The sequence below is a fragment of the Oryzias latipes genome, chromosome 6 (genome assembly GCF_002234675.1).
Source record: "Oryzias latipes chromosome 6, ASM223467v1".
Taxonomy (NCBI): domain Eukaryota; kingdom Metazoa; phylum Chordata; class Actinopteri; order Beloniformes; family Adrianichthyidae; genus Oryzias; species Oryzias latipes.
The window spans coordinates 27,800,135-27,822,461 of NC_019864.2; the positions used below are offsets into that span (position 1 = coordinate 27,800,135).

General features: G+C 38.8%; 1 protein-coding gene across 2 annotated transcripts in view; it reads left to right on the forward strand.

Moving 5' to 3' along the window:
* vps9d1 (VPS9 domain containing 1) overlaps nt 1-22,327 on the forward strand; it is a 32,074-nt gene that overhangs the window by 7,319 nt on the left and 2,428 nt on the right. For both annotated transcript variants that reach the window (XM_011476456.3, XM_011476457.3), the window contains exons 6-16: nt 96-158; nt 471-523; nt 2,078-2,165; nt 2,537-2,619; nt 6,603-6,751; nt 8,474-8,845; nt 9,474-9,603; nt 12,883-13,088; nt 13,749-13,833; nt 16,976-17,080; nt 20,649-20,782. In XM_011476456.3, coding sequence (XP_011474758.1) covers nt 96-158; nt 471-523; nt 2,078-2,165; nt 2,537-2,619; nt 6,603-6,751; nt 8,474-8,845; nt 9,474-9,603; nt 12,883-13,088; nt 13,749-13,833; nt 16,976-17,080; nt 20,649-20,782 — 1,468 coding nt within the window. The remainder of the gene's footprint in view (nt 1-95; nt 159-470; nt 524-2,077; nt 2,166-2,536; nt 2,620-6,602; nt 6,752-8,473; nt 8,846-9,473; nt 9,604-12,882; nt 13,089-13,748; nt 13,834-16,975; nt 17,081-20,648; nt 20,783-22,327) is intronic.

A 22,327-nucleotide genomic window follows, 5' to 3' on the forward strand; every position in this document is an offset into this window, starting at 1 on the left:
GTGCTCATGATAAATTTTCAACCTCTTTTTTTGTTGTTTGTACTCATATTGAAAGTTATGACCTCTTTTTGTTTTGTTGGTTTTGTCCCACACAGACGCTCTCACTCCAGAGGCAGATGATGGAGAACCTCATCATAGCCAAAGCCAGACAGGATGCTGTATCCTTTTGCCAGCTTGTTTGGAGCTATTAAGTTTTCATCTTTTTTTTTGTTTGACAGCTCAAAATAAATACCTTGATGTCAATACTCTTTTACTTTAAAAAAAAAAAAGCCCTAAAATGAACACAACGGGAGTCACTGAGGACAAAACTGTTCAACTGTCGAAACTGTTCATTCATTTTTCCCCTGTTTTACTTGACGTGTATTCTGTAGTTCTAATTTTAAAACATTTTCCATTAAATGTCATTTTAGAACAGCAATGTTATTCTAATTTAAGTATTTAATGCTTTCCTTTAACATTACCGATGCTAGCTTCAACGAAAGATGGAAGAAAGACGGCTAAGGCTACAGGAAGAAGCCAACAGGTAGGCCTTGATTTCAGAATGATCACACAATTTGATCACTTTTTCACAATTCTTGTTCCTTTTAATTTGTTATAGGTTTGTCTAGAGTAACACTTTACATGAAGATGTATTTTTTCACTTCAGTGCTGCTGTTGGTTTTTTGCTTATTACATCCTTCAGTTAATCCTATGGTGAGGCGCCTCTGCTGATAATATCCCATTGATGCTTGGGAGGAGTGCAAACAAACTTTTCTACCAGCGTTAGTTTGCACTGATCATTAAATTGTTTTGAGTTATATACATTTATTTTCAATTATATATAAAATAATTCTTCAGTGTTTAAGATGATTCTAAATTAAGTGGAGTCATGGATTAAATGGTATGTTAAAGATTAGAGACAAACAGCTTGAAGGGGTTAAAACACACCTGAAGACCTTTTTTTATTTGAGGAATTTGTGTATATTTAATCTATAATACATTTTATTTCTTGTTTTATCCAGCTTTTATGTAGTTTTGTCACATGTTGCTTTTTGTTTTAGTTTTAAAGGGCGTGCACCATCCTATTTTTAAGCCTTTTATAGTAAACAAATATCCATGTATATGATAATATATCACCTTTGGCACAAAAAATATGTTTTATAATAAATATTGGGTATTTTCCTGAGATTTTTTCCAAGCCTGAAGTAGGACGACTCGATCTCTGAAACACCGCCTTTCTCTCCTTTGGGTGTCGTCTATTTCTTGACGTCAACCTAAAGCAGGCCTCTGCAGCGAGTCTGCGTCTCGCCCACGAAAACCAACAACATCCAAACTTTGTAAAGATGGATGTGCATATTGTGCAGATATTTCGCAGATCACTGCTAGCTCCATGGAGAAAGTGGGTGTGTGTTAGCCTGGGGGCAGGGCTGGCAATACAGACTCTTCCTGGAAGGGGCGGTTCTCACCGGTCTACCGACCATTTCTGTGGGTTGGGAGGGGCTGTTGCTGTTTCAGAGGAACACTTATAAATGTGTGAATGGGTCAAAATACCACTTTAGGAATGTCTTTTCGTGAGACGTGAACATTATATTACACTTTGGGCAGCAGTGGCTCAGGCGGTTAAGCAGGTCATCCAATGTACGCAGGATCTGCGGTTCAATCCGTAGTTTGATGCCCGCTCCCTGCTTGTGTCCTTGGGCAGGACACTTCACCCTCCCTGCCTCCAGTGTGGTTCCACTGGTGTGTGAATGAGCATGAAGGTCTTGGTGATGGTCAGGCACCGTAGGCATGAACTGGCAGCCACGCCTCGGTCGTCACCAAGTATGCGTGAATGAATAATGGACACATTGTAAGCGCTTTGAGCGTCTGGAAACGTGCAGATAAATCTAATCCATTATTTATTTAACTTAATTACTCAAAAAATGAATTTTGCATGGTGTAGACCCTTTAATTGTGATTTTTCTCAATTGCTTTTCCTTATTATAAATTGTGTGTTGTTGGGTAGATCCTTCATGTTTCCATTGCAAACCAGAAAGAATGTTCTGGATAGGAAGAAAAATTTAAAAGCAGCCTTTTTTGTGTGCATTTGTCGTAATAGAAGATTTGCAGCATCTGGTGCAATGACGGCAGAGGAGCAGGAGCAGCGTCTTCTCTACACCAACGTGTTGGAGTATGAACAAGACCATGTAAGTACCGACGAAATCAGATTTAAAATGAGATCAGTGAAGCTTACAGGCAGCAGAAAACCAGCCTAGAGCTTTGCAAGTAACTCTATTTACTTTATTTATTTAGCTCTGCTCAAAGTGCTTCACCAAACTAAAACAAAACAAAACTGTAGTAATTATGCAAGATAATGAGAAATAATTAAAATGTTTTCACCTTCTGGTCTTGTTTTTTATCCACAGGAGTTACATCTTTGCACTTAAAAATAAATGAATTTCTTTTAAAATCTTATCTTATTAAGCTCTGGTGTACATTTGGAGTTAATTAAACAAGTAATCAAAGCCACTCAAATGTACCCGATGTTCTTTTAACTTTAGTGCTTGTATTCTTTCAGGATTGGCCCAAACAGTGGAAAGCCAAACTGAAGCAGAATCCTGACGAGTCACTGGTGTCGGATTTGGTCTCTTATTTACTCAGGTAACCGACTGGAGCACATTTAAGATGACAGATTTTGTTGCACTGAAGATATTCCCAAAACCACTTGGCAGATTTGAAACCTCAATTCAACCCATCAGAAGCCCCCCCCACCTTATTTTGTTGTTGTTGCTTTTCTTCTTCTTTGGTGGTTTTATTTGTTGCTGCTACCTGATCCTGGTCCAGTGTCTTAGAGAAACAAGTCTTTATGTAATATTAGGTTTGTAAAACGACTCTTGTGTTTACTTGGAGTCCTTTAGGTCTGGTGCCTCATTTTGCAAAACACACCAAATTGATTTTAGCAACCAAATAATTTGTTCTTTGTGGTCAAAGGTCTCATAGTTTTTGTTTTTCTCTTTAGGAAAATTGAGTTAAAATAAAAAATTTTCAAATGTTATTTTTGCACCATATTGCCCCACTCTATCCTAGAAACAAAAACATCTCCTGAACTTTATCAACAAGTTCATTAAAATTAAGATCAACTCTTTAACTCTTTAAGATGTCGCTGGCGATACCGAATAACACGCTCTCTGAAATACCGTAGCTCCTCGACTGTTTACACCACATGTGTCAAACTCAAGGCCCGGGGGCCAAAAGTGGCCCTCCATGTCATTTTGTGGCCCGCAAGAGCATAAAGGTTTTTAATTTCTTAAAATGAAAAATAAAAATTGGTGTGAATTTATGAATATCTAGGGGGAATTTAACTTAAACTATCAGATTGGGCAACTATACATTAGGACTTAAACACTGTCCATGTAACCTAACCTGACAGAATCAAATTTAAAAGGATTTATGCTAGATTAACAAGCAAACATATGTTTTTTTATGCAACTGTAATTGTCACTTTAAATAGTTATAATAAATAAATAATCAGTTATTTAACATGAAGAAGTTACATTTATTTTTCATTACATTCAGTTACATGTAAAAGTTATATCCAGCCCTTTGAGGACAGCCACTATGCTGATGTGGCCCTCTGTGAAAATGAGTTTGAGACCCCTGGTTTACACGATTAACGTGAATCGACTGATCCTGACGCAGAGAAAAGCAACTTTTCATATCAACTTTGCACCGATATGCAACACATTGCTAACGCGAAGTCTTGCATAGCGGCGCAAAGTGTTTTTTTTCTTTTCTCTGCAACAGAATCAGCTGATTTACATCGCTTGGGTAAACACTTCACTACTGTTACTGTTACATTTCAGTACAACGAAATGCTTTTCTCCGTTTCAGAATTCGTTGGAATTGTGTTAATTGCGTAAAAGGTTGAAGATGGTGCTGTCACAAATTATTTCAGTAGTTGATTAGTCAATGATTATTATTTATGTAAAGTGATGTGCAATTTTTTTTTAACTAAAGTTAGTATGGAAGGTTGGTACGAAGATAATGCTGGTACTCAGTGAGTGGAGGGTCGCATCATGTACGGTACTACTAACGCCACTATATGGTGCATTCACAGAAATTGAAACTTTACATGTTCGTGAGTTTCAATTTAACCCCAAAAAAGGTTAAAAGTTTAAGGTCCCAGCTAAGCTTTATCCTAGCACTAAAAAAGCCAAAATTCCTAATCCCTGCGCTAAATCACTATCTAAACTTCCCATAGAAATAGTTAGCAAAACATTTTAAAATATTCTACAATAATGTAGTTTGCTAAAGTGACTTAGGTGGTAGCCAGGGTGCAGCCCCCCCAATCATGTCTTTAAATCTATCCTCTTCAACCACTGACAGAAGTCTCATTCCTTTTAGAAACACGTTAAAGATGCTCTGTCTGTGGTGCAGCCGTCTAGTCTACAGTCTACAGTCAATTGCGCAGACCAGAATTATAGGCTTCTGCATCTGGAGCCCTGTGATGGGGCCTCGCTACGCAAGTTTTTATGTCCTGTCTCAAGCTCTACGTACAAATCAGGCGTTTATTGATCGCGATCTGGAGTTCAACCGGTTGAACATTTTGACGCTGAATCACATCAACTCAGCGCTGTGACCAAACTGGGACTCGGATTTAGTAGTGATGTGTGGGTGGCGTCTGCTTCAAAGCACGGAAGCAGGGGTTGACATAGCCCAGAAATTTGCACTGGCCCACAGGGCCAGTAGTTTTTGAAACTTACTGGCCCTGCCTGAAAGTTACTGGCCCGACACCGCGCATAGCGGGACCCGCCGCTCCGCAGGTGCTTGCAACTTTAGGGGGGGTCCGGGGGCATGCCCCCCCGGAAACTTTTAATATGGTGCAATTTGGTGCATTCTGGTGACATCACTTATTTCTACACTTTTCAATGACTGAAAATAGACCATATCAAACTTAAATCTGCTCTAGTCTGTTTCAGATGTTTTGAAGAGAGCACTGCAGTGTAGTAGGTAACACTAGTTCAGAAGTTTTCATGGTGCTTTTAACGGCAAATATCGCAATAAATCATAAACCTTAAATGTGTTAAAACAATCTAATGGCAGCTTGAACCATTTAACGAATCAAATAAATCCCTTAATGCATTTGACCAATCGGATGGACGCCTTCACATTGTTGACTAATCAGATGAAGCCCTGTTATGTTAGATGTTTGTAACCTATGTCAACGTGGGTCATTTGGAGTATAATTTTTAAACTGGGAATGGTTATTTGGTTATTTTGCTGTTTGTTTATATACCGCAAATTATATCGTTATCGCAATTTTAATCTCTGATATCGCATATCGCGAGTTTTCCTCATATTGTGCAGGTCTAACTGAGATCATTCAGCTAACTAGAAATACTTACTGCTTACAGTGTTGTAAAGAAAAACAAAATTAAGTAGTTTAACATTCTACTGCATTTGAGTCTGAGATTCAGTTATTTGGAGTTGCCTTTGATTCTTTGACATTCAGCTTAAAGCTTAGTGGATACAGTTTCATCTTCAATGCATTCATTAAATATCTTGCTGTCCATACTACTAATTATACCCACTACTCCATCCAACATATTCCTATCTATTCCTGCCATGTCTTCCACATCTCTGACATGCTTCAGTCTCTCTTCAGTGACGGTGTCGGATTTATAATCAAATGTAATAATAACCCACTGGCTTGTGCCTTCGTTGTTGCTGTTTAACGTTGTTTTGTATTGAATTGTTACATTCAATAAAGTTTGAAAAAAAAAAGTAGTGAGCGCGTGCCGCGTGGTGCTCGGCAGTGAAAGCCGCGCGCGTGCAGGCGGGAGAGAAGAAGTGATCAAAGGTTTCCCATAGAAACCCTTGAAGTCTGAACACAGGACTAGCAGAAAAACTAAATTATGAAGACGAGGTAAATCTACACGTTTTCGCAAAATTTACTTTATTGAAAAAGGTGAAGAATATAAACCGTTAAATATTTTAGTGGCCCGAGCGGACAAGTGAAAAGTAAAGTCTTGTGGTCCGCACTGCTCAAAAAACAGGACCGGGCCAGCGGACAAATGGCTATGTCGAGCCCTGGGAAGTAGCAACCATTGTAAACATGATCACAAAGTAATTATTGCGGTTTGTGTCCGGGTAGATTAATATGACTCCAAGACGGACATTTATAGGAACATAGCTGTGAAAACAAAAGGTCTGGAGCAAGATTTGCTGGATCTGCACCGTTTTGATTTTGCGCACCCAGCTTCTTATTGTAGGTGGCAGACGAGGTACTAAACAGTAAATACACGAAAGTACAAGAATCATCTCCTTGTTGCTTCCTGCGTGTGTGGCGCCGGCCGGTGTGTACACCACCGGCTGGATGTGCGTTCATAAAACCGCGTAGAGCGCGTTGTTGAATGCAGCACACGATTTCGGTCTGAAAACATCATGAACGTTTGTATCTGTCCTTTTTTTTTCTATGGTTGAGGAAGGGCTATACCGCCTCCAAAAGTTCCTGTTGTGCTTTGCAATGTTAATGACTGATTGACGGCCCTGGTAGGAGAGTAACGGTAGTTGAATGTCAACACTGGAGTTGCAGCTTGGGTGTCAAAGGGTTAAAAATGATCCAACATTTGTTCTCCTTTCAGCCGATCCGATCACCCAGTTGTGAAGATGCTGCGAAAACACCAGTACAGAATTTACAACAGGCTCTACCCCCTCGTCATCAAAGGCGCTCCTCAGAGTCCTGCCCTGCCCCTGAGACCGTCACGTAGCGTCCACAGTCTGCTGCACACAGGTAAAATTCAGTCAGGTGTTTGTGAAGGTGGTTACATGAAATGATGTTCTCCTCCCACAGGATGTCCTTCTTCTGAGATTAGAGTTTTTTTCAGGGTGGATAATGGTGTTACATTTTTAAAATCCAATACAAAACAGATTAAGAATAATTTTTTTTACATTAATCTGTGAATCTTCATCTTCTTACATGTGTAAAATGAATTTACTAACTTCATACAAACTTTCTTTTTTGTTTAAATATTACATAAAAACACATTTGGGGGGCATCCTGAACTGCTGAAGCCGAAAAAGGCCTGCCCTACTTTTTAAAATTGTTTTTAAATGATTTTCTCGTGATAACGAGAGAGTGGATCTCTTTATCACGTTTGTCGGGCCTGGGTTCTGTCATTCCAACTGTTGTCGGGGGTTTTAGGGCTTGTTCACGAGACCGCATTAAATACAATTTAATACAAAAAAATAGACTAAAAAACATCTTTTGGGGAGTGTTTTCCTCTGCTGTCTTTGTTGTTGACCACAAAATAAAGAAATTTAAAACGGGTAAAGTCTCTGCGTCTCAGTCCAGGTAAGGGAGACAGCAACTCTACAATAAATTCTTCATCGTCTCGTTATCACAAGAAAAACGGTCAAAACAAAGTAGGGCAGGCTGTTTTTGGCTTCCATACCAAACAAATTTCCTCCACAGATATTTTAAGATAATAAATGTTTTCTCTAAACAACAATAAAAATGTTTAGAAGTCCTGGTTTCATCTTTGTTGCTGGATGCTCGAGGCTTTAGTGTGAAGGCAGAATGTTCTCATATGTCTTTAGTGTTTTATTGGCTCTGCTTTATTAAAAATGTAAACAAAAAGCAACTTAGATGAGCTAAAACAAAATCTTTTCCATGGACACAAACACAATGTTATGGATTTGATTCTTTTGTTTCCAAAATTAAAATGTTTATTTTAGGCTTAAAACAAGAAAAATGAAGGCATAAACACAAAAAAGCTGTTTACTCAAACTTTTTGCAAGTCTCTTATTTCTTTTAACCCCTTTGTTAAGAATAGTTAGAAACTCCCTTTAACTTGTTACACTAATGGTTCAAACTTAATTCATTGAGCACGTATTACCATCTCAAAAATATATTACATTTAAAGACAGCACACTAGTTTCTTCTCTTCCTCCCTTTTTCTGCGCGTGTGCGCTCTAAGCATCCGTCAGAGCCTCAGAGATATCTTTGTGTAACCTTGAAGCATCTTCGCCTGCAACAACCTGTGGGCGTGATTTTCACATCGTTGTCCATCGTATAATCTTCTAAATTTGCAAATGCAGGGTTTTTACACCAAGCCCATCTTCCTGCACTTCGGTGTGCGGACTTTGAATGCATTCTGTTCATCTGTCTGTAACCCTCCATACAATCTGTCTGTGCTGCTTGTATGGAGTTAAACTTCCACAAAGATAAGTATTAGTCTCTGAGTCATTATTAATTCGTCTCTGTGTGCAGGGAACTGTGGGTACGAACCTTAAACCTTCCTTTTTACAGTCTTATTTAGAAAACACAGTTTCCTCACACCCTTCATGCCTTGTTTAGCTAATTTGCAACACACCATTTAATCCAGGACTGCTGCAGAAGTTTAGCATCAACTTAAAAGGACAAAAACATTTTTTAATATTGGAAATTGATTCACGCTTGAGGGATTATTCCACACTAAAGTAATCTGTAATTTTGAAACTGTTGTGTCTTCAGAGAGTAACTGGAACCCGGGCAGGACTGCAGGTAGGGGTGTCGGGGGTCAGAGTTTCAGCATCGACTCGTCCGCTTCCTCCACGCACTCGCACGACCTCATCAACAATTACAGCGAAGACTCTGAAGGAGAGGAGCTCCACACTCAGGTGACCGTGTACCGGGAGAACTCCTTTGAAGACTTGGAGCAGTTCCTGTTCCAGCTGGACTGGGTTCCACCTGTCGGGGCCACTGAAGAACCTGCCTCAGATTCTGAGTTATCCCGGGATCGCTCAATCCAGCCAGAGCAGGACGAGGGCTACATCCAGGGGCTGGAGATGAGAGCACTTAAGGAACACTTGAAGGATATTGTCAAAGACATCCATATAGCCATTGGTGAGTACATGGGGATGGGGTGCTTTCATTATTACTGTTGATGTATTTGAATAGTTTTATGATCCCCTTTTCCTAACACTTGGGCTGCATGATATGAGGAAAACCTACGATATTTGTGATCAATATTGCGATGACTTGCAATACATGAAACTTCTAAATACATCAGTTCCATTTCACTACAACAGTTTAATTTAATTAAAGGTCAATATAACTTAATTCACACTCCAAATGACCCTTATCTACATAGGAGGGGAGCATCTAACATCAAAGGGCTCCATCCGATTGGTCAAATGCAAAAAGGGATTTATTCGATTCGTTCAATACTTCAAGCTGCCATAAGACTGTTTTAATACATTTAACGTTACCGTTTATTGCAATTTTCGCTGACTTTTGAGATAATCTTATTGCACAGCTTGATACCACGATAATGATAAATGTGCAATTTATTGTGCAAGCCTACCTAAAACCAATGATTAAAAAATCTGACTAGAGGTCCCTCGTTTATTAAGGGGGTTGAAAAAAAATACATAAAACTACACAAAAAGGCTCTTCGCATGGAACACTAAATTGATGATTTAAAAACTGAGTAAAACTGATATTAAACAAAACATTGTTTTTTATGTTTTAGATCAGCTGTTGTCGCTGTGTTTGCTGTCCTTTGAGTGTTTGAACACAGCCATCTTTAAGGACCTGTGCCTCGCCAGTATAGAAGAAGCCTTCTTTGCGCCCCTCTGGAGTGCTCTAGTGGCTCTTTTCAGGTTGTACTTAATTATTTTCTACAAGTTTCTGTAAAAGATTTGGAAAGATTTTAATCTGACTTGTCACTTGTTACAGTAAAGGCCTGTACACACCGGGACGAATATTCCCCAGGCGTTATCCGCCAGTGTTTTTCGTCACGTCTTTTGTGTTCATACCCAGGCGATTTTCGCTGACGATGAGCCGAGCGAACATGCAGTTTCATTCCCTGACATTAGATGGCGCTTAATGTAAACAGAAATAGTCCTGTACACAAGGTGGCGCTGCGCAACTTTAGGCTTCTTAAAGTCGCTTTTCACTCAGAAGAAGAGAGCAAGTATTTATGCGCTTGTCAGAATCATACAAAGAAAACATGAATATTTCAAGCACCAGTAGCTCCGACTGGTGCTTGGTTCGGGGATATTTTAGAATGTCCGTCATTATTTCTTCGCGGCAGTGTAGACGCTACTTGGCGTCTATCTTCTTCGCTGGTATGTGTGCTCAGCAAGGCAGTTTTGTGTTTGAGCGCCCCCAGGTTGTGTTTTACTGTAACTTCAGAAGCTCCAGACACGTGTGCAAAAGCGGCATTCTCATTGGTCGAATAGATTTCGACGCAACGCGTCGGAAAAAAAAAAACGAACCCGAGGCGTTTTTTTTTTTTTTGACGCTTTGACGCGTGGCGTTTTTTCGCGTCTGTGTGCACACTCTCATTGGTGCCCTTTGTTTAGTCACGAGGCGTTAAACGTCGGCGAAAATCGCCGGCGAAATTCGTCCCGGTGTGAACGGGCCTTTAAGATGCTGCAGTGAGGATCAAATGCACCTCCTTTGTTTTAGTTCTAACCTTTGTTGGCATCATTCATCATGTTGTCTGTGTTTTTTATTTATAGAGTCCTAAACGGTTCCTAAATAAATAAATAAATATGACCTCGAAAAAATACACAATCAATAAATCTCTCATAAATATATTAAAAGCTCATGAAATTGTGAAAAACCTGCACACAGATTTTAAATTAGCCATTATTTTCATTGTCATTTTGCTTTAAAAACCTGTTCTTAAAACAGCATTTTAAAATATTCATTTTTAATCATGTTGAATATTATTATAATTCTGTCTTTTTTTAGAAACTGATTTCAAAATCAATATTTTCCAAAGTATCTTTGTTTTTATTTCACATTGCTGTTTTTCACAATGGCTTATTTATTTCATAATGACCTTTTTCAGCAGAAGGAGTCTGTCAATCAAACCAGATAAGGCGGAGACACTTTTGTGATTGGTTACTCCTTTACTCAGAAATAAGCAGCAGCACCCTAACTAAATCAATCGAAGATGCTTCAGCGAACGTGACGGCACAATGCACACCCCTCAACACTAGGGGGAGTGTGCACCACAACAGATCCAGTGTTGCCAGAAATTGGGCAGTTTTGGTTCTAAATTTGCGGATAAAAATGGCTTTGGGTGAGTGTGCATAATCCGGGTGATTTTGTGGTCCTTTCGGCGGTAGAGCTGTGACGGTGTGGGATTTTTGATCACCGCAGTGATGACCCAGCAGGGCGCGCGGTGACGCAGGGAACCGCAGCCCCCCCCCACCACAAAATCCACCGGCGGCCGGTTCGCAAATGAATACAAGTACAACGCAGTATTCTCCCCGGATCTCCGATGCGTTTTCCAACCATGGTCAGAAACGTCATCGCAGGAAAGGTTCAATATTTTCCCCGAGAGGGGAAAATAAAATCAGAGGACCTGATTTATAATCATCGTCTCAATGAAAATAGAAAAATATAAGGTTCAGAGGCCTGAGCAGGCTTGCTCCGCTTTCCGCAGCTGGTTTCTGTCTGTCCGCCAGCTCGCCTCCCCCGGGCCGGCACAGTGTAAGGCACGGTGTGACGTCAGACTGAATCTGTGAGCACAGACGGACAGCAGAGATGTGTTGGCTCAGTGGTTCAAACTGGGGGGGTGCGCCCCCTAGGGGTTTTGCGGGGGGGCGCGGTGGAGTTTAGAAACAAAGGATTTGTATGTTTGTGTGAGTGTGGGGGGGCTCGAAAATATTCTAATCATCAGAAAGGGGGGCCCTGCAGAATAAGTTTGGGAACCACTGTGTTAGCTGAAGAGCAGAGAACTCTAAGCAAATAGTGTGAGAACGAGGAGTGTTTCAAAGGGGGACTTCGAGATGTGGACGACCGGAGCTCCTCTGTGGTTTGATCCACACAAACCCTTAAACTACAAAAATGGAGTGATCAATGTCTGCATCTTCTGCAGCAGACGGATTGTTTGTCTCTATTTGATCCTCTAATGTCAGCAAAGCCGCGCAGATATCGCTGAAATGTGTCTTCTCTCTGATTGGAACACCACAGAGCGGGTATCTCGGAGTACTAGTCGATTTCCAGGGATCAGCCTTATGTGCGTTTAGATCCCACCCAATTTCACTGATTTACAGACTCATTCTGCTGAAAAAGCTCATGAAATAAGTCATTCTGAAAAACAGCAATGTAAAATAAAAACAAAGCTACTTTAGAAAATATTGATTTTGAAATCTGAGGTTCTTCAAAAAAAGCCGTAGAATTATAATATGCAACATGATTAAAAGTGAATATTTTAAAATACGCTTTTTAAAATAATGAACAGGTTTTTAAAGCAAAATGTAATGTAATGGCTAATTTAAAATCTGTGTGCAGGTTTTTCACAATTTCATGATCTTTTCATATATTTATGAGGGATTAATTGGTTGTGTATTTGCATGAGGACATATTTATTTAACTATGAACAGTATACGACTCCATAGTTATTCCTGCCACACCATAACAGATAAATGGAGGCCAAATTTTTTTATTTTATTTTTTAACTGCATTTTTACTTGAACAGGTTTCACTGAAGAATAAAATCTGAGCATGTGAGCCGCTTTGTTTTTGTATCTAAAGAGTCTTTAGTTGCCTTTTCCTTTGGTTGATTTATGAAAATAATGGAAAGGCAAATTTCTAACGTTTTTGTTTCTGTGCACTCTATGCAAACATTTATATTAAGTTAGCATCTTTGGGTATTTTTTAACATTATTGCCACAGGAAGTCTAAAAGCATTAAGTTATACATTACAAATGGCCTTGCACAATGTTTAAAACCACAACTTTGTTTTTTATTTGGTTAGTTTTACTAACAGTAGTTGGGTACGAATTGCTTTAGGTTTGGAAACTACAAACTCTTGTACTTATTTATTGTGCTCTGTTTTGTTGAAACTCTTTTATTTACCCTGAAACTTTTAAAATGGATTTTAGCAAACAATGCTTCTTTTTTCCACGCCTGTGCTTCAGGAGGGTTCACAGAGAACAAGAGCAGGCCTTTGTAAAAAGTTTAAGGCTGTACTGCAATGCTACTCCAAGAGATTTCGGTGTTCCACCAAAACTCTTCCCTCAAGATCCTGGTGCACTGCAAGGTTCCTACCCCTACGAGTCTGCAGCTCAGGAGCTCAAGCTGATCCTTCAGGACAGCTGTCCACAGAGAAAACTGGAATGTATAGGTATGGAGAATTATGTTACAGGAAACTTGACCTTCAGGATTATACATTTAGCATGAAACTCTAGTGAAAATCGTTTTGTTTATTTAGAATTAGGCAAATAATATTTTAGTAATGACCCAACTAAACATGGAATGGTATTTTCAGGAAATTAGTTTATAGATAAACCATTAAAACAAAATTGTAAACTGATTTTTTTTTTTTTACTGCCAAACCACTGTTTAACCCTTGTGCTATCTTAGATGACCCCACCCTTACTTTGACGTGTTCTCCCTACCATGACAAAGGTGGATAAAGGTGGAAAGATTTAATGTAATCCATGGACACCAGTGAAGATCACAAATCATTGAAGACAAAAGGTTCAGCGCACTGTCTAATGGGTCTAGATGACCCAACTCCCAATGTTAAAATGCCTAGGATAGCACAAGGGTTACATATTTTGTGTTGTGGCTGTACTCTCATCTCAAGAAAATCTGTTTGTTTTTTTGTTAGTTTTTATTCTGCAGATCCAGTAGGTGGTGCTGTTTCTTTGAATTGACACTAACTTGTCCTAAAAGATGTCAATCTGCAGCTCACATCCATCACTACACCCAGCCGTAACTGTACATGAGTGTTGCCTTATAAACAACACTGTTTAAGTAGGAAACGTCTTTTCTGTTACAGTCAGAACTCTACGCCTCATCTGTGTTTGTGCTGAGGACTACAGGTGTCTCCAAGAAGTGGATTCTACTCCCAAAACAGCAGCGATGTGAGTCAATTCTTGCTGTGGTAATTAAAAAAAGTTGGGGTTATGTAGGGCTTCTGATGGTTATTTAATATTCACTGGAATAAGAGCTTTTCAAAGTTCCTCAAGTTTAGAATTATTTCCGAATTGATTGCATCTGTACTGTGCAGAAGTAAAGTGTCTTGAAGTCTCCTGGAATCAGCCAAGTATGATTTAAGTGCCGTGTGCCTCGGCGGCCACAGTGTCAGGTCTCATCAGGATTCATTCAGGCCGGGCACAGCAGGGACTATTCTGGGTCTGTTGCCCCCCTGCAGATGCCTCCTAACTGACCAGGACCTAAAGTGGGTCGTACTGTCTGAGTGTGACAAACCCAGGGGCCAACAAGGAGGTTTGGGACCGACCAAAACAGACATGGAGGTTTGATGAATCAGTGAAGGAGGCCTGAGATTCAGACAATGGCTGCTGTCATCTGTTCTACCCAAAATATATAGAGAAAGTTTGTCTGCAGAAAACTTGCAATAAATTATTTTAGTTTTTTTTTATTAAGCCTAATAAAAATGAGAAAACTGTGCTTTATTTTACATTTGTAGATTTGGATATGTTTTTATAATATAGTTTATACTCAAGTAAAATGATATTGTAGAAAATTTCCCTCAAAAAAAACTTTTTCATACCGTTTCAAAATTTGTTTAACCTGCTTTTTCACATCAAATAAGCATTACTGTTTATTTTGGCACCCAAGTGAAAAAAAATAATGAATCCAAATGGATGTCTATTGTTGTTATTATTATTCAGTATTCCTATTGTTGCTGTGTGTCTCTCTCACAATCATTTCTGAGAGGTGCTGTGGCCGTGTCTGCTGCTCCACATCCGTCTTGTTGAGTTGGAGTCTGTGTGAAATGATTGGAGAAGGCAGGGTGGAGGAGTACGAGGGGGAGCAACTCCAACTCCTAAACACACATTTTTGTGTCACTGAACTATTGTCTCAATTTCTTACATGAAACACGTTTACACTATTTCACCAAAGTTCAGTTTTACCTTTTAATAAACTGTCTAGACTAGTGGTCCCCACCTGTTTTTAGGCCACAGGGCATTTCAATGTCAGACATTTTCACGGACCGGTCTGTACTAGGCTGAAGTTGGCGTTAAATTTTATTTTAAGCTTCAGGTTTCCAGGAAATAATCAATTTTTCAAATGAAAATACTCCTATGTGGAATGTATCTTAAAAAAACGGTTGAAAATGTCTAAGAAGATTGAAGATTCAATAAACGAGGTTGTTGTTTTGTAAGGATGACTATCTGATATGTACCGTAAACATTTACCGTAAACATTTAACAGAAACTCATTGTAACAGAGGAGTATTTTCTATAAGTTTCTTAAAAGGGGTCTGCTTCATTTAGCTTTAGCCATAAAAAAAATCTTAAATGTCCCTTTCACAAGTTTCCACAATTAAGCAACTTTATTTTATTAAGTCTTAATTTTCTGTAAAATATTTGCAGCCAGTTTAAGCTTGGACTTTGTGTAGGACCCATTAGAATGTGATGTTGATTTTCCCTGAAATGTCAAAGTGGACACTCGGTCTTCAGCTTTGTCCAACTTTTAAGGTGAGATGGATAAATACTTCAAGATAAAAGAAGTCAACTGTCAAAAAAGTTTGCAATAATAATAATGATGGATGTAAATCCAGCGTGTTGGGACTTTAGAGAGTGGGTCTCTGCATATTGTGCAGAGCAGGTTTGGTATGAGGGAACAACTGTTGCCATACGTCCAGATTTCAAGACAGATTGATGTTAAATGCAGATTTCTCTTTCTTTGAAGTAGAACGCTAATCCCTGGTTAACTTTCTGGCTCTTTTCTCCCCAAAGAAACGTTTCAAACCCTAAAGCCAACTTTGTTGGCTTTAGGGTTTTTAATTTAGAGGTCGGAGCAGCCGCTTTAGGAAGGTAGTAAATGTATTTAAGACACAATTCTTGACATGCGTCAGGAGTGAGCCAGAGATGGATGTGGTGACCAGAATCCTGCAGTTTTCCAAAATGACACTTCCTTCAGAGTCTGATAATAAACAAAGCGGAAATAATGAAAGCTACCATACGAGTATTTATTTTGCCTGCGGTTTGGTACCAAGTCACCGTGTCAGTATTTGGGAACCAGCGGTCACCTCAAGTGTTCACATTGTCTTAAAATACCTAAATGTGGGAGGGAGAGTAAGTTTGATCTGATTCTTAGTGACTGTACTGGAGGACGTGGAGGTGGCTTTCTCAGACACCTGAATACAGGTAGTTTTACCTGAAATTAAGATTTTAAATTTGAATTCTTACTCTGTTTGGAATTGAGTTTATGAATATAGAAGTTCTTTGTTTTTTTTTGATCAATTCTCATGTTCATTTCTTGCTGGTTTAGTCTCTCACTGCCCCGTCACCCCTATAGAGAGCAGTTTACCTTTTTTATTTCTCTTCTTTAACCTGTTATTTGCTCTGCTGTTGACTCCACTTTTATCTTTTCTTGCTCCAAAGTTATTCTTAGTTATTACTGTTCATTTTGACTCATTAGTTTTTTGTTAACCCTCATTTTTTTCTTATTTACTTTTCCATCCATGAAATGGCAAATGTATCTCAGAAAGCAGTGTTTCTGCATGTTACCCTAGAATAAAGAAATCCAACTTTTCCGTGAGAAGACTTGATGTTTTCAGTGGTGAAAGGGTGAACATTTTGTGCAAACATTCATGATCCAGCTCTCAGTGGTTACATGAGCTTGTCCACACCTTCCAGAACCTGCTCAAAAAAAAAGGGGATCCCGTTTCATTCAGCCGGGTCAGTTCAGGGCTATCCACCTTCCTTCTCACGCACAGCATCACGGCAGCAGTTGGTGCATGTAAAGTGCTGATAAACAAACGATCACTGTTTGCACACACGGAAAAATGCTATCAGCCTGTCATTTCCCAGGCTGCCATTTGTCTTCCCAACAGATCTCTAAGAGGGGAAATAAAGCTTTTATTATCTCTAACTTTGACACGCAGACCATTAGAAACTGCTTCGGATTTAGTTTAATCTGACCCCCAGGGGACACCATTCCAAAATGTTCTGTAAATGAGCCCTGTTTTATTTATCTCTTTTTTTTTGTGTGGATATGCTATTTTTAAAACTGTTCTGGATGTCTTCTTGCCAGTGGCGCCGATGACTTGCTGCCCATCCTGTCCTTCGTGGCAGTCCGCTGCCAATGTCCTCAGCTGGTTTCTGAATGTGCAGCTCTGGAGGAGTTTATTCATGAAGGGTAAGTTAGTTTAAAATGCAAATAAACCTTTTCATTTATTACAATAAGCAATACAAAAGTCTATATTTTTTTTTCCGGCCAAACGGATTTGAGGTGGTTACTGATAAAATCGAAAGTTCTCAAAGCTTTTAGTTGTGGTTCTTTAATTATTATTTTTTTTATTTGCTTTGAACATTTAAAGTGTCAAGCCTTCTTTTCACCGAGGGCCACATCAGCATGGCGGCTGTCTTCAAAGGGCCAGATATAACTTATACATGTAACTAAATGTAATGAAAAATAAACGTAACTACTCCTTAATGTTAAAGAACTCATTTATTTATTATATCTTTTTAAAGTGACAATTACAGTTTCATAGAAAACGTATGTTTGCTTGTTACTCTAGCATAAATCCTTTAAAATTTGATTCTGTCAGGTTAGGTTATATTGAAAGTGTTTAAGTCCTAATGTATAGTTGCCCAATACACACCAATTTTTATTTTTTATTTTAAGAAATGAAAAACTTTTATGTTCTCGCGGGCCACATAAAATGACATGGCTGGCTACATTTGGCATGTCATTTAAAGTTTACACCCCCAACACAAAATCCCCCAGTGCATGCTGCACGCGCTCTCCCCTCTTTCTTACACACTGCTTGCTGTTTCAGCACATACACATCCTCAATCTACAACACGTTTTAATGTGGGCACATGCGGCTTATGTATGTACAAAATGTTTTATCTTTTAAAAATGTAATGGGTGTGGCTAGGGCTGGCCGATATGGCCTAAAAATAAAATCTCCGATTTTTTTTGTTTTTAATTCGATTTCCGATTTTTCCCGAATTTTTTTATTTATTTTTTTATTTTTTTTTCCCCCCACACCCTACTTAAGGAAAGCAATAAGTACAAACGGCAGACAAATTCAAGCAAATGTTGCTTTTATTTAATCAAACCCAAGACAAATGTAACGCCCATTTCTGGTATGAATAATAAATAAATGAACACACTCTTGGAATCCAAGTTAAGTATAAGATTTTTCTTTTTACTCCCTTTTTAGCCTTGTGTTTAAATAATTTTGTCCTGTTTTATATAACTTTTGTCTTGTCTTTGTTTAATTTCGTTATTCTATACTTGTTTTCACTTGTCCAAAATAAAAAGGTTACTTCTTTACTTAAAGTCCCAGCTGTGTTTTAAGTCACAATTTGTAGTCTAGACTAAAAGAAGACAAACATTCACCTTGACAGTAGCACCAATATCTCAAGGATTAACAATACAGCTCATATCTGGAGTAAGGTTTTAATTAAATTTTCTCCACGGAGATGATGAAGCAGCAGGAGTCACGGTCAACCCCCGTGACCGGATGATTTAGTTATTTTTGAAATCGCCCGTAACAAAAAATTCGAATTAATTCATTTGATCGATTTATCGCCCAGGCCTAGGTGCGGCTTATAATCAGGTGCGCTCCATAGTCCGGAAATTACGGCAGTTTTTGTGTTTGTTTATCTTTGTTTAAATGGAATTTTTTTTAAATTGATGATGCTGCTTAAACACAACATGCTGGGGTTGGTATCAGTCTATTTGCTGTGTTGCAACCTATTCTTCAATCAAGAAACTTCAAGATTTCTTTTAACAAATTAGACCAATTTACTTACCGTTATCCATCTCAAATGCTTTTTTTTTTTTTGCTCTAGTTTTTCTTGATGTTCCTCAAGTTTCTTTATTCTGGCAGACTGAGTGCAGTTAATCTTTCAGAAACTCCCCCGGCACCTGGAGCAACGCTTAAGCATTGAGGGGCTAAATAATAACCAATAATTACCCTAGGGGGGAAAAAAAGTAAGTTCTGTAACAGGATTTTGGTGCTTAAATGAGTTATAGTAGAACTGAAGGGGATTCCCATCTTGCTTTTACCTACCGGTAAATAAATGCTTAATATTTACTTACAGTAATTCTCTGAAACCCTAGTAAAAATGCTTTTGTCTTAAAGTGAATCACGTTTCCTGGATTTTTTTGTATGCTTTTATTGTCTATTTAAACTACAGAACGAGTTCACGTCGGTTTATTGCGCTGTTTGTGTGACATTGATGGCAGCAGCAGTCAAGTAAAATAATTGGGGGAAGGGGGTGTGAGGGGCAATATTTTCTTTACTGTGTTGTTGCGTGTCAGTTCCAACCGCACCCAGAAACTTTCATTCAAAACACTGCAGCAGAAGACAGCTGCTTAGACCGACTGCAGCCAGAGAATCTGGATTTGGGTTTCTGTGACTGTTAAAATGCAAATCAAGGTTTTTTTCTGCGTTTTGGATGCAGTTTTGAGCAACGCCTGTGAGAAAGCGGTTATGAGAAACGAATGCTCAGCTGTCGTCCTAGTTACACATACAAGCTTATTGATGTGGACAAAGGTTAAAAACCTGAATGACTTTTTTTGTGTCAAAATAAAGAACATTTTCTCAGTGAGTCTTTAAAGTCCCACTTCAATCAAATGTTCTTCCCAGAGATCTTTTATTCGTGACAATGTTTTTATAAGTCCAAATCTGAAACCCTGTCTCGTTATTAGGACATGGTTTCTGCAGAGCTGCAGTAGTTCATTCGAATTTGGGCTCTGAGTTGTGGGCGGAGCAACCTGCCCCCCTTCCCTTCCCCATTGCTGAGGGCTCAGAACAATTTGAATAAAGAAATTCTCGAAAATGCAATTTTAAGCTCAGTTTTCTTCATAAATGTCCCCATCGTCAGAGAACTGCCACAAGAACGTGTTAAAAACACAATTTTTTACGCTGAAGTCAAAGTAACTTTGTGAGCTAATGTAATTGAGTATTACTTTCTGAAGTGAATCTCCTTTTGGGTTCTGGTTTTAAAAACAGTCAGGCTATTTTTATTCAGATGATTGAAGTTGATCCATCAGTAAAGGAACTAATGTAGCATTTAAAAGTAAAAAAAAGTATTGTCTGAACTAAAGTATAAATAGAAATGTAGGATGGGAAGACGAAATATTTGGACCTCTTGTTTCTGTTATTACTGTTTGATTTTAGATGAAGTATGAATTTGTGTTTAACACGCATCTGGACAGGGTTTCCCTATGGTCATTGGTTACATGCACACACATGATGGGGAGGCAACAATTCTCTGTTTAAAACCGAAATGTTTGTTACACCGTTGAACCAAACTGTGGAGAGAGAGAATTATACTTCACACCAGGATGTTTATGTTGAAAGGGTCAAACAGTTTAAGGATTTATTATGTATTAGTTAATTGCATCACACCAATAAACGAGGGTGGGGAAGGGGAACTTTTGCATCCTAAATTTGTATGATTAAGATAATTGTGAAATAGTTTAACTTTTAAAAGAAATGCCTTCAAAAACTACATTTGTCGTCCAACTCCGCAAAATCTGATGCATTCTTTTATTTTATTTTTATCTGAAATGAAACGATTTCTAATAAATGTTTTTACTTTAAATTTGCAGAAGTTTTATTAGGTTTTGATTTCTGAAATTGTTTTGATGTGAAGAACTTTGAGCTACTTTTGTCAGAAAAGTGCTTCACAGAGGACGTTTGATTGGATTTGAATACTTAAGTCAAATCTCTTGTGTGTTATAGGTATTTGATAGGAGAAGAAGGCTACTGTCTGACCTCCCTGCAGAGCGCTCTGGCCTTTGTTGAATCACTTTGCACGGCGGGGGGAAGAGGAAGAGGAGGAGGTCATCTTCCTGTGGAAAACTCTCTTGAAAAAGGTGATTAATTATCTTTGTCTTTTGATCGTAGCCGATTTAGATCTAAAGTGTTCACTGGGAAATGATTTTTATTTGTTCTTTCCGTTTATTATTAAAATGAAAATTGATCTCATGATGAAGAGTCCCAGTCACATCTTGGATTTACAGTTGGGACAAAAACAAGTTAAAACATCAGAAATGGCGTTTGTTGGATAAAGCATGAGCAGAGAAACAGGATCAGACCTTTCCTTACTCATTCTCCTCGTGTTGACTCCATGATTTTGGTTTAAAGATGTCCAGAGATTAAAGCAAAGACGTTTTAATCGACCTTCTTCCTGTGGGGCCTGACGGAGGAGCAATGTTTTATCCGTTATTGGGGATCTAATCGTTAGGACGAGCTAAAGTGCTAAATGTAGGACACAGTTTCAGAAGTTTTAGGAGCCCCAAAAAAAAAAAGAAGTATTAACAAATAGAAGTTGACAGATTGGTTCATTATACGGTGAAAAGACCGTCCAGCCGAATTGCTCGTCTGGCGCCCAGGGTGATTTTTCCTCGGCAGAATGAGGAGTGACGAGTGTTGGTGTTATAAGATATGACAGTCTCAACTGGCCCACTCAAAAACTTCAGTGACACACGGGTTCCTATGGCCAAACATGTAACTGCAGACTGCCGTGCTCTGAGTCATCGGGTCGCTGAGGCAAGAAGAGCCTTCTGTGTGCTTCACACCGGGTCAAACTGCTGCGCTCAGTCATGCTTCATGTTTTGACAGCTGCATTTAAAGTCTTTTGTTTTTGCTTATTCTCATGTCAAGTATTGGACAATTAAAAAATAAAAATGAAAAAAAATCGGGGGGTTCAAGCTATGAGAAATATACGGATCTACACCAGCTGTCAAGATACCCCGACTTTTAGCAAAACTTTCAGTTTTTGGATTAAGGTTACCTTCAGTCAAAAGCATTAATTACTGTGATGTCACCCCCCCCCCGCATGCTTCTGCTCTAAATTCACCAGATGTTGGCAAATCTCAAAGCTAGGATCCCTGAACCGCCTGCGTGTTTATAAACTAATTCATATTTGATTATTTTGTTTTGTTGGATAATTTCAAAATCCTATTGGCTGATTTTTTTTTTTTAACTTTTTCTTTTACTTTTTTTCGTAAGAAGACTAGAAAAACATAAGCAATTTACCAAATATCAAATCCGAACGAAGCAAAACAAGAAAGTTCCAAAGAAACCAAATTGAATCCCCTCAAAGTTCACTTAAGTGTAGCAGACACACCACCAGCTCTGGGTTCTGCTTCATTCTCAGGTTCCCTGCAGGAAAGTTTTGCTTAAAACCGTTAAACGTTAAGCTGCAGTTGAGCTCTGGAGTGGGAATAAAGGGCGAAAGAGGTTCTGATGTAGAGGTTGGGTGTGTAGAATTTTGTTGCACGTTGATGCGTTCATCGCTCCTCTATGCTCAAAACAGAACTAAGGTCTTTTATGGCAGTTATTATTATCAATAATTCAGTATTTGGAAAGTTTCTTTTTGGCAGAAAAGAGTCTGTAAAGAAACCGGATGAAGAGCC